This window comes from Hyalella azteca, unplaced genomic scaffold (assembly GCF_000764305.2).
Source record: "Hyalella azteca isolate HAZT.00-mixed unplaced genomic scaffold, Hazt_2.0.2 contig13204, whole genome shotgun sequence".
Taxonomy (NCBI): domain Eukaryota; kingdom Metazoa; phylum Arthropoda; class Malacostraca; order Amphipoda; family Hyalellidae; genus Hyalella; species Hyalella azteca.
In genome coordinates, this window is record NW_025943133.1 from 659 (window position 1) to 14,049 (window position 13,391).

The following is a 13,391-nucleotide window of genomic DNA, read 5'->3' on the forward strand; positions in this document are numbered from 1 at the left end:
AGAAGTAGAATTTACTCTCCATGGAAAGAGAGCAATATAATGAGCAAAATGACTAGTAACTAAGTTTGTAGTAGGCGAACCAAAATTCTTATTTCCAGCACCGAAAACTGGTCAGTCTCGTTCGCAGAAGCATAAAACAATAAAAATGGACATATGCCAGACATTTGTGAAATAAAGTAATGTGCTACACGTAATGAACTTGATTACAAGAAATAATAACAAAATCTTCGAGACGAACAAAATAAATAATCATAATAATAACAACCGAATTGAAGCCCTGCTCGATCACGCAATAATTGAGGCAATGAATTATTCTTACCCTCATTTTAATTAAATTAAACTCACGCAAATAAAATTCAGAGTATAAGAACTCTTTGATAGGAGAAGATAAATTTTTCGTATATGAAAAAATAAAACTTGTTAATAGTTCTTTCTATTCTTTCAGTAGAGTAAACTCGAAATTAAATTACTTCTACAAGTCAAAATCAATAATAAACAATAAGCTGAAAATCACAGACGGATTGAACTAAGATAAAACGATAAAACAGTCAACTTACATCACTAGAAATTTTTTTTTCATGAATAATCAAATCCGACATGAAATTCATGACTGAAGCTCACATAATATTCTAGGATTAGGATTATCTGCGACCTTCTTGTGTAAACAACTTGTTAGAGTTTGGTTTGAAAATAAGTAAAAGTCTAAACAGTGATATTTCAATAAATTAATTTTGAAAAAACTAATAGGCAAATAGAAAAATAACGGAATTTTGAATTGGATTATCATTTTTCACTGGTTACTTATATATTAAAAAAAAATTATCCCAAAGAGAGCTCAATGTTCCTGCATTAATACCTTTGTAATAATAATACCGCCATGTAATACCTTTGTGAAACCCATACGATTGGTTAGATAAATTTGAATTTACTATCAATGTGGAGTGTGATTATAATTATTGACACTAAAAGTAAAGCATGGCAAGAACCTGTTATATTGTGTTGTATTGCTCGTATGCACGTGCTCATAGAATATGGTTGTCGATAAAATTTCTAACCAAACATACCCAGTAGCTTAGTCCTCAATTGTTACTGTCTCTAAGTTTAATAATTATTTCAGGCTATTAATTAGCATAGGATATTATGGAACCTCATCAAGGACCCAGCAAGAGAACAGGCCAGCGTACTGCTTACTAAACACAACACGGTTGTGCTGCTCCTGACCAAAGTCACTTTTGGAAGGCTCGGCGAGCGTGGGATCTGATCGGGTGTTCCTTGGGAGAATAAATGTAGTCGTAGAGATTTGTGCCACGACTGACTTGGCTTGTCGGCGGTGAGAACTGACTTCCTTTTCACTGCTGAGAACTTCATTGCTAAGTTGTTCGCTGCTGAGGGCTCTATTGCTGAGTTGTTTGCTGCTGAGGGCTCCATTGCTCAGTTGTTCGCTGCTGAAGGCTCCATTGCTGAATTGTTCGCTGCTGAGGGCTCCATTACTGAGTTGTTCGCTGCTGAGGGCTTCATTGCTGAGTTGTTCGCTGCTTAGGGCTCCATTGCTGAGTTGTTCGCTGCTGAGGGCTCCATTGCTGAGTTGTTCGCTGCTGAGGGCTCCATTACTGAGTTGTTCGCTGCTGAGGGCTCCATTACTGTGTATGCTCTTGCTGAGTGTTGTATTGCTGAGCTCTTCGCTGGCGTTGATGTTTGCCGCCACAAGGGCGCCTGCAGGCAGCGGCTGGACGCTGAGGTAGCGCGCGTGCCCGGCGCTCCAGTGCAGGATAAGCGAGTCGCCGCCTGAGAGCGCGATGCACTTCACCGCCGCGTGAGCGCCGGCCTGGCAAACGCGTCACATTTTGAACATGTAATATATTATTAATAAAACGGTAGGTAATGCACACAGCTTCCGCTAGTAAAAGAAGTTATTCTATGATGTAGCACATATGGTATGCACGAAAAATTCTATTGGTTGTCCTTCAACTTAGACTGGATGACTGTTTGATGTCTCAGGATACAAATTAATCGGCACTCTTGATTTTTCAATTCATTTAAGAAAGAAAACCATTCAGAAAAGGTAAATTCATGCTAACAATGTTGTCTCACAGAACGTGTGGACAACTATTGTGACACTCACAGCACGTGTGGATACCTATTTGACACTCACGACACGTGTGGACAACTATTGTGACACTCACGGCACGTGTGGACAACTATTTTGACACTCACAGCACGTGTAGATAACTATTGTGACACTCACAGCACGTGTGTACAACTATTGTGACACTCACGACACGTGTGGGCATCAGCACGGCGTCACCAGAGGATGACGTGGCCAGGACGAGCTCCCGCCCCAACAGCCGCGTCCTGAGCGTCTGTCGAGGCCTGCCTTCGCCGGCGCTGATAACGAACCTGCAGTCAAATCCGCAGACAATTATTATAATTTCATGTTAATTCGCAATAGGCGTTAGGTGTTCCTTTCATTGCTTTCATGCATGACAGTCTACCGTGCCACCGCAAGCGTGTTTACTTATATTTGATCCGCGTTCAATTGAAGCACGAAGACAGCAACTCGAACAGTTATTATCGTTACTTTTTTTGGCGATAGGACTATGGAAATCAATCACAGACGTAACACATGCAGAAAGGATGCTCACTGAGTTTAAAATTAACGAAAATCTTCATTAGAGTTTTTTCCGTCTCACAAAACTTCTAAAGAATGACAAAAATCAAGTTTAATTTAATGATGAAGTCGTTATTGGTGTTATCAATTTAAAAAAAGATCGAGTTTGTTCTTCGTTCGTTCGACGAATGACATTTGTTCGTTCAACTTGAGCAATATAATTTCTAAACTTGACGATTAAAAAAAAAACTTTCGTGAATTCCTATCTAAAACATTTTGACATGACACTTCTTCGCCGAATTTAAGCATTTACCCGATTTTTTTGTGCACGCTCCTTTTGTAACTAGAGAACACAGAAGTTGGGGCGAGAACTGAGAAGAAGAAGAATTGTGTTTTGTAACATATCGTATATGCTTGCAACAACGTCTCGTATTACACTAGATTTGAAATAGAAATGTGTCAAACATCTCAGTCGTTAAACTTCAAGTGATGCACCCAATGTACGCAACAATATCGAGAGGTAATAATATTGTAATATTGAATAGAGGTAATAATATTATCTTAGGTGAAGTGGTATATGTAGGACTACAATGAGCATTATTTTTGCATCCGAAGGTTTTGGTCTCAGCAACCCATCTTATATCAAGTCAATATTATTAATATATTCTATTGTGTCAGTTATAATATCAACTCAATATAACTGACACCGACACCTGTCATCTGTGGTTTTACTGTCTGAACCTTTCACATAACATAACATAGTGATCTCGGCGCTGAAGTGTAGGCCTGATGTGGCCTGTCGCCGATTCTTTTCCTTTTCGTGCCTTGTTCACAGAAGATCTAAAATCGTGTTATTTGACCGGATAGATCATGACTGACGATAGTTTGACGATAGTTTTCATGACTTTCCTCGGGTTAATCACATAATATACCATAACTATATGAGCAAATTTCACACATAATGAAATGTTCCCGATCATCAAACAAAAATAATAAAATCTGTGTTCAAATGTCATGTAGAAAATAATTGTTTCGAGTTCTCTCACTAGGTTGAGTTCGAAGTTAATAAAGCGCACCTGAATTTCAAGCACGAGTTGACAGCATCGCTGACATTATCATTGGAATATTCAGTAGTCCATTGTAGCTGCGAAGCACAGCACGTGTCTTGTAGAGAACTGGGAACAGGATGCCAGAACCTTCTGGTTATGAGCTTCACTTGCTCATCGTCTGTTTCCAGAGCTGACAGACAGAAACCAAGGCTGTTGCTTGGTTTGATATAGTAACTCCTCTCAACATCCATTTTCTGAAACATGGATTAAATTTTCTATAGAAGGCTGAATGTTTGGGGGGATAACAATTGAATTCAAACCAATAAAAGAATACACTCCGCACACGGCATACTTCAGTAAACAAACTTATTATACTCATTTGAATTATCAATGGGGAATTTGATGTCAAGCGCACACGCTAAATGTCTGTGCAGCTCTTGAAGCTTTTTTCATCATTCGGGTAAATTATATTCGAGTTTTCACTTCCTCGAAATCATAATGCAGCAAGGGCTATGAAATTCGGGTGAATTTTGCAAAGCATATTCCAGGTAAATAATATATTGAATCATGCAGCTGTACGTCGGTTCTGAATGGGTTTTATTTATCATATGCCCAGTACTCACTTGAACAGGGCTGGTGATGTTTAGTAGGCGGATGAGATCATTTAAACGGCGATTTGTACCTTCCTCGAAAGCACTTGGGAAAACGACGTAATCTGCCGTTGCCGTTAGAACTTTTCTGAAAGTTAAGAGCAATACAATATATTTATGACAATAAGTAATAAATTATATTATAATAAATAATTACCCTAAATACGAACTAATAATACCCCAAGATTTGTCAATGATATTCACTGGATATATTACATAATCAGATTCTTTTTTTTTCTAACTAAGATTAGCAGCAGTTCGAGATATCGAGAACTTATTGCGATTAGTTGCAGAAAATGAACCTATAGATTTAAAGCTTCACATCTACCCAAGACTTTGGTGACAAACTTTAGGGTGCATGCACCAATAACTATGCATGAATAAAGAACACTTTCGAGATAATAATCTCTTTTTCAACGTAAATTTTGCTAAGACATTCTGATTGTGTTCCCTATGACATTGATTTGAATTTTTGTGTAGTCAGAAATTAAGCATTTATAAATAAACAGCTTGACAGCCCCAAAGTTATAATTTATTGAACATTTTTAAAGGAACTAACCTTAGGAATTCTCTGAGTTTTCTTTCTTCGGATAAGAAATGTCGTCGAAATGCGTTGGCGACGTGGAAATATGGATGCGTCTGCTTGCCGTTGAAGCTGAGTTCTTGAAATGCTTCCACCTCGGCGAGCATTAAATTATAAACCTGTAAACGGTGATGATCAAAACTTCACTTCAACATATTCAATAATCAATAACCGAGGAATGAAGAATTAAGTAGCAATGTGTGAGCTTTTATTTTTTTTTTTAACATGGTCTCCAATTAAGAATTCCAATTTCAATGGATTTCATTGAAGGGATTATATCCGTGAGCATTCTAACTCGATTCTTGAACAGCATTCAAAGTGCACTGAATCCACTGTCTCTTTCTTCAAGCATACGAGTCCAATCATTCAAAATAGACAAGAGGTTAGCTGTGCAGGATCTACCTGCAATAAAGCCATGTTGACAGTCTGATAGGATATTTGTTGGATACCAGATCAGCGATTCATTCATTTGTATATTGTATGCATAATTTATAACGGAAATATTTGAGTGGTGGAAGATTCCTGAGCGTAAACTTGGTACTTTCGGGAGCTACGACTGTCAATTTGAGAGTAACATTTGAACGTGATAATTACGTATTTGGGTGAGAATTTACAAGCAGAATATTGCATTAACCTAGTGTTATTTGTCGGGAGTCCCAGCAGTATGACCTTCAAATACTTATATCATTGACGACGGTTAATATTTTCGTAAACGGAATATTTCGTGCCACCTCGAAAAGCCTGGAGAAGCGGTAGAGGTAGAGACCGGCGTAGAAGTCTAGCAGGTTCATGAGCAGCAGCGCGTCGCTGGCGTGCTGCACGGCGCTCGCTTCGGTCTCCAGCAACTCCTGGATGTCCTCGGATAGCTTCTTGGACTTGTTGATGATGGTGGATGTGTAGGTGCTCACCACGCTCGAATTCTTGAACAAACGTTGTTAAGATATAATAATAGTAATGTTTTTCGACGTGGAATAGTTATGTTGTGTAATAGTTATGTTTTGCGACGCAAGAATGCATAATCGAAATTTTCAGTTCAACTGAAGCATTACAACAAGTTATATTATTAGCGACTACTTTATCAATCAAAGCTTCAGAAGTCATTTCTTTCTCAGTTTAAAAATACATCTCACGTAAAATTGAGAACCGATACATAATGTCCCGGACACGCAACGATTTGTGTTCTTTCACAAATTCACCGAGCTTGTGCGCCCGTCTATATGGAGGAGAGTTTTGGTGCATTACAACCACCATGCGCAGCCCTGCACCTTCGTACGACCAAAGTAGTTATAATCATTGTTACTCATGTTAACCTAACTTATATTACCTAACCTATAGCCATAATAATGAGTAATGTGATGTTTGAAAGAACAACTTCAGCATTTATACAGCGCACGTCTCAGAAATGCGCGTTTACGATATAACGTTTACGCACGAACATTTTCAATAAATGGACTAGGTCAGAAACGAAACAAAAACATCTACTCATAACTAATGATTATTAGACTTCTATAAGCACGTATATTTGTCACTGATGAAATGAGACCATGCGATGCACTCGTTGGCATCCTAAAACAGAATAAGTCGGCCGAGTTTGAGCTCGATAAATTTCAATCCATCAGGTCTAATAAAATTCCAAGTTATAAAATATGAACGTTGACGTCTAGAAAATATTTGATCACGGGGAATGTGAGAGGAATTCGAACGCGCAATCGAAGAGCTGCGTGAAGACTCTTCAAGTTGAGATTGTTAATGAAATTCTAAATTAACACAAATGCTATAGTAGTCCAACGCTCTTTTAATGAATTTGCAATTAAAAAATTAACGAGACATATTTTGAATTGGCTCACATATATATAATGTCCAGCAGCCGCTGGACACAAAGATTAGCTAACCTTAGACGCGCATGAACGAATTGTATCCTCATAGGAATAATACTGTACATAAACATCATAATTGTATCATCATAGGAATAATACATAAACATCATAATTGTATCCTCATAGGAATAATACATAAAAATAATAGTTGTATCCTCATAGGAATAACACATAAACATTAATTAAGGACCGCACCTTCATATTGAGTCGCGTTCGTCCAGGCTGCAGAAGATCGCCCAACTCCGCTGAGAAATTCTTGATTCTAGACGCCCAAGGTGTCCAGTCCAGCTTGGGGGCGCTGCATAGTTCACGTTGTAGAAATTAATAACGACTTGGTAACAACATGGTTAACTCACACCACATTAACTAATTTACATAATTTACTCAATTTAAACGAAAAATTTAGAGTGTTTGACGCATAATATGAATAAGATAAAAAATTACGCATGCGGTATGTTTATGTTGATTCTATTTATCGCATCGATTCCGAGACGCTACATCGGGATCTTCAATGCTTATAACTAAAAATTTCATTTATACTGGGACATGCCGACTAATTAACCGTGATTATGATCCGTTGAAAAAATTTCAACATTCGTAGTGGGGGAAAGACAGGAACCTTCCATCATCAGCCATGACATGGCAAAGGAATTTCACACTTCTAGTCAATAACCGTTTGACAGAAAGAAGTATTGCTTTAATTCCGCTCTCATATAAACGATTAATACACTTGTAAAAAACCTTATAGCGTTGTAAAATACTATTACAATATAATAGTAATATGTAATGATGTGAATGTAAATAGTAAAATGTAATGTGTTTAATATTTATATGTAAAAACAAAAATGGTTCATGTTATTAAAGTGAAAATACGTTTGCGACATTCAACATTAGCATTTAAGACTAAGTACAGGCGCTGGGGTAAATCTGACACCGATTTACCCCACCTCCCTTGAGACGTCAGTTAATTTCAAATAAAGAAAAGCGTGGAAAACATCATATTATGTATTAAAATTACTTGTGACTGGAGTGTGTGCCTGAAAATGACCAAATGATTCAACCTACAATTCGCTTGCAACGTTCTCATCGCTGGTCCAGTGAATGAATCAATTAAGTAGGATAAAAAATGTGCACTTACTTCTCAGTGGCAGATTTGGTCTCCACGTTGGAGCGCCCGCACAGCGAACACAAACAGATGACGATAAAGAAAATATTCTGCGAAAAGTACGGCATATCGAGTAGCTTCTTAGACATATGTGTAGGCGGCAAACAATACAAGCAGCTTGACTTTTCACTGTAAAACTCAACTGCTATTTAGTGACACTATTATTGTAGCTAGCGTGTTGGGAAAGAAATGGTGTGCTGTGAACAGCGCCATGCACAACTGATTATGACATGCAATGCCCCTCTGCCCTTGTTGATTCCTTAATCTTACTCATTTACAAAATTTGATACACGTATTGTATTTGACTAACGTGTCGTTTTGAAGCCTTCCTGATCAAGCTCAGTTCCTTAGACACTTTTTTTCAAAACTAGCTTCCACCCAATAAGCAACTCATATTTGACGATAATCTATCATAAATTCATGGAAATTCGTGTGTTAAAGGCCTGGCGAAGATAATATATAGAACATCTCTTCGAGCGCGTTTCCACAATTAGTGTCGTGTTAGGAAATTACCTGATTGTGATATATATTTTTATTTTTAATGAAATTGTGAGACACTGGGGGGGGAGGTAAAGTGTGAACCCAGTTACACACCTAATGATGTGTGGTATAATTGTAAGCCATGCTACATACTAATCGTGCAGAGATTAATGATGTCCACAGATGCCAAGCACGCACTTCGAAATACGTAATTAATTGAGAGATTAGCGCATGCGGACAAATAGGATGCAACGTACAGCTTTATAGTTTTGAAATTCATTGATTTTTTGATTGATCGGTTCTCAGCCAAACGACATTAAAATTGTCATTCAAATATTACACAAAGAAAGAGTTAGCCTGGCCGTTAGCAAGGGCGCACAGCCAGAGCAGCCAATTATCAATGGACACCAGCCAGTGCCTCGGTGCACACTGAACGTTATCAGTGGAAGCGTCCCTCCACTGACACTGAGCTGCCACCGCTGAGCCGCGGCTAAGTATTATTGCCAACGCAATATATGGTGTATTAATAAATAACTTTATGGGCTCAGTAACTTCAAGGGTTTATTTAGTTTAATCAGCTCTTTGCCGTCCAATTAATTGGTAATTCTGCAACGAATAAGATTGATCAGTTTTATCTATTGGTCTTCTTTGGGGAGGTGCTGACGTATATATAGTTGTCAGTCCCCAGTCTGCCGATATCGACATGAACGTAATACACATAACGGCAAGTTCACAATCAAAACATTTCACAGCATCACATTTGTAACTGAGCAATTTATCTTTAGTAAACAATTCACGAGTTATGGAGTTGATGGTAGGATATATTTTATTCACTTGTATCGCAATACAATAATCACAAACCACAATGGTAATACTGACGAACGGCAACATCGTTCAACTGAACAACTATTTATCATGTTTTATCTAAGCATGTTTCATTGTTTAACACTCATTCAAAAACATTCTAGATTTTACAGCCTATAAGGTAAGTATTTGTACTGCAACGAGCATGTTTAAGCCCTGGACAGGGATGAGCAGAGGGAAGTATCTCGTTATTTCAAGGGAAGTTAAGAAGCACAATTCATGTTTGAATGTTTTGAAAGACTAGACAAAGACTGCATCACAAGACTACAGCTCGAACTTTAACATCGGAATAAGTTTACTTGGTTTTAATCAGCATATCATTAAAGTGACGTCAGTTGTTGTCCATGCAGAAGTGACTCGGCGAAGTTTTTGGTGCAGAATATATCCTTCTTCAAGGCGAATTGCATGCATTAAGGCTTCAAGAATTCAGATTGATACGTAGTATGTATGCCGACTTTACTTCCGATATAGCTGCATTAAGAAAAAATCCTTCGAATTCGGTAAATGTACGGTACTAAAAAATATAATTTTTTAGTACCATACAGTACCATCAAGTAGTGATCGTTTCAGAATGTATTATTTCATTAGTTGATGAATTTTAAAATAAGGCATGTTCAGGACAAATTTAAATGTACCTATATAGCATGCACATACGCTTGAGGGTTATGTTAAAATAAAAAAGAAATTTCATAGATCTAAAAGATCAACAATGTTCAGTCAAATCTCAGTATAGAGTTTCCCCAACTGCAACACTACCACGAGATACGAGATCGTAATTCCGATTCATTCGACTGGTCAGATTCTTACTGGGGGTGAGAATCTATTAATAACAAAATTGATTTAGCTTATAATCCTCATTTTGTTGTGATGTATTGCTAACTGCAATAATGAAAATGTCTGCTATTGTCTCGTATCAAACAAGATCTGAAAATAGTAGACATCTGACGGCGGTGCTAACAAGATATGCCATGGCCACTGCGTAATTCCAGCTCATCTCCACTCCTCCAACGCCTTCTCAAAAATATGCAAAATTCAGTGCCCCATCCTATACTACAATTGCTCTCAGCTAGCGCATTTATTAAATTCAGAAATAGTCCACATTTTTACCGTCGAGATTCTCGCTACATCAATATTTTAATTTCTACTAACGAGATGTCAAAAGGAGCATAACGAGATTGCCTCGGATATTTAAGTCTTTTGTGTTAACTTGTCGTTAGGACAAGCCGCACCTTTAGGACACATCGCTGCCTCGGCGCTCGTCTCGTGGCGCCGCATCGAGAGAGTACTTCCTCGTTAAAAGCTATAGCAATCATCGGACGTCTTCACCAAAATATGGAGCGTCTGATTGCCGTCCAAGCGGAGTCATAACTCACGCGGCTCTGATTTTCTCTGGGTAATTTAACTAGAAGACGAATTAGAGAATTTTGTTCCCCTTATCATGTTGTACTGATCTCCCACAGAGTTCTCGTCATCCTATAAATGGGCTACGGCTCTAAGATTTGACACAAGTTTTTATTCAGTGTTCTGCTAACGTGGCAGTTGTTTGTAAACGTAACGTTGAGTTTTCTGCCGGCGTTTAGAATTGTGATAAACGAGTGTTACAGGTCTGCTGATAATATCTGGCAAGGGTGGAAAGATTGGCTCTTGGTAGCTGGAACAGCCACACTCGTCACTCCTGCGTCAATGCTGAGCTGACTGTCCAATACTCCACTGTTCCCTTTGGCTGGCCCACCATTTCCTAGCATAAACTGGATAGATTTATGTTCCAGTGAAGAGATAGTGAGTGCGCCAAATGTTCCTCATATAACTTGGATAGATTTATGTGCCAGTGCAAAAATGGTTTGTCAAGTGTTCCCATGGAAAAGGAAAAGTCATTGCGCGACAGAAGTGGTTGACCTCCTTGTCGCCTCACGCCTGCTAAGTTAATAAATTTCCCAAGTCTTTCATCTGTACAAGAATACTATGACTGCCAGGTTCCCCAAACTTGTGAATGAATGTTTTTTCGGACCAAACCTAGACTAGAACGGAGACGCTGTCACGACATCGCATGTGCCTCGATTTATTGCACAAGAGAACAAACAGACTCCCGGGATAATCCCAACCTTGGGCATTTTGGCTATTGCACCTTTTTGTAATGTTGAAGAGCACAGGACACAAAAGTAGTTTTCAATTAAGGCTGCGCACAGTTTCTTCTTCCTGCATGCCTATGCATGTCTTCTTAGTTCTTACTACACGACTGTGGAGGTAGTAAGGTCTTAGCGTGAGAACAAAGAAATGTATGCTTGTATAAAGAAAGTGCTTGATGGATATAGCCATGAAGTGATAGTAGTTAAGGGGGACATAAATGGACATGTAGGCATACTAGGAGAGCCTGTGAACAAGAATAGAGAGCGTCTGTACGATTTTGTGTTCGAGAATGACCGGGAAAACCTAAATGTTGCAATGGCTGAGGGATAAATTACCTGGAGCAATATAGATAACTGCTCATCAATTGATTATATATTAGTGAATCGGAACGCAAGACGAAAATTGATATGCATGTGGGTGGATGAAGCTGGTGTGTGCTTATCTTTATCATAATATGCTTGTTATTGAGTTTTAAATGCATGAAAGACACGTGAGAGATACTGATCAAAAATGTAACTGGCAGATGAGAGATGCTGACTGGGATAACTCCCAGGCAAAACTGAATGATACGGGAGAGAAAGTTACGATGTGAACGCTATGAACGTACAACTTAACTCCTTCGCGACTGACGGTAGTTCTCGGTCCCAAACCACTGGTACGAGTAGAATTGACGACGGCAAATGTATCCGCGGCGAAAGGCTTGAGAAATGTCTGAATGAGGCTGCCAGGGTCGCATGTGCAAGGACAACTAAGAATTAACGCAAAAGCCGAAGAAAGAAGGTAATTTAGTGGAGAAGTGATGTGAAAGTGGCAAGAAATGAACGAAAGAAATGTAATCGAACTTGTAGACAGCTGCGGATAGTAGGCATGAAAGTGAGGAATGTGAGCAGGAATATCAGGAAGCATGGACATGAATGAGGTATGAAGGATAACAGAGAAGAGCCAAAACTATCATTAGAAACTATATTGTTGAGAGTCCGCAAAATAGAATTAATGAATTCGTTATAGAGGAACAGAGAGGTGGACGCGAATGGTATACTTTCTTAAAAGGGGACAAGAGGGAAAATGTTTTGAGATTAGATGAGCTGAATGTAGAGGGAGTGTACATAACTGAGAGAACAAGATTGGTTGAGGCTGTGAAGGAATTCTGGGAAGACATTGGTGGGAACAATGACTTATTTACGCCAGGCGCAAACATTGTTTCATTAGAGCGCCAAAATCTGAGTGGCATAGACGAGGAAATGAAACGAGCGGTTGAAAAATGGAAGAATAATAAGGCAGCTGGAATGGATGAGATGCCTTAGGAGATGTTCGAGTATGAAGCAGAGAGTGTAATTGGCGGACTGACTGATTTATTTAATGTTGTAAGGACAAATGAGTGTGTACCTGATGCATGGAATGAAAGTCGGGTAACCTTGCTACAAAAGGGAGGTCACATGAGTAAAAATGAACTGAAGAATGCTGAGAATGCTGATACTAGTAGTAACTCTTGCTGACACCAGTGGCAAGATTTTCTGTGCGATTATGAATGAGCGGATGCTAAGATAAATGACAAACAAAGGAGTGTTTGGGGAAGGGTAAAATTGTTTTAGATGCGACAGAAGAACAGAAGATAATATATTGCTTGTGAATGAACTGATCGGGAGAATGGAAAAGAGATGGAAAGAAAGTGTACTAGGCTTTTCTAGACACAGCAAAAGCGGATGATCGGGTTGATAGTATTCTTCTGTGTCAATTACTGGAAAAATTGAACTGAGTGAAAAAATATGTGAGGCTCGTGAGAAGTATGTTGTGATTTCTAGAGCAAAATAAGGCTGGGGTTAGGGGATGGTGAGATGGACTAGGTGAGGAGCAGGAGGGCGTAAGAAAGGATGCATCCTGTCACCGCTTCTCTTCAACCTTTACAACGAAGAGATGGCTACGAGGGCGAAGATAATGGATGTTGGTGTGCGTGTGGGCGGCGAAAGGTTACAAATGCTTCTGTATGC

The 13,391-nt window shown here is 38.9% G+C and overlaps 1 protein-coding gene across 1 annotated transcript; it reads right to left on the reverse strand.

Moving 5' to 3' along the window:
- Nucleotides 1–724: 724 nt before the first annotated feature.
- On the reverse strand, nt 725–8,107 carry LOC108664880. The gene is made up of 8 exons (XM_018151573.2): nt 7,906–8,107; nt 6,963–7,065; nt 5,622–5,810; nt 4,867–5,009; nt 4,281–4,395; nt 3,685–3,911; nt 2,277–2,397; nt 725–1,825 (listed from the first exon to the last, which is right to left on the reverse strand). The coding sequence occupies exons 1-8, from the start codon at nt 8,019–8,021 to the stop codon at nt 1,139–1,141; spliced, it is 1,701 nt and encodes a 566-aa protein (XP_018007062.2). The 5' UTR covers nt 8,022–8,107; the 3' UTR covers nt 725–1,138.
- Nucleotides 8,108–13,391: the final 5,284 nt, after the last annotated feature.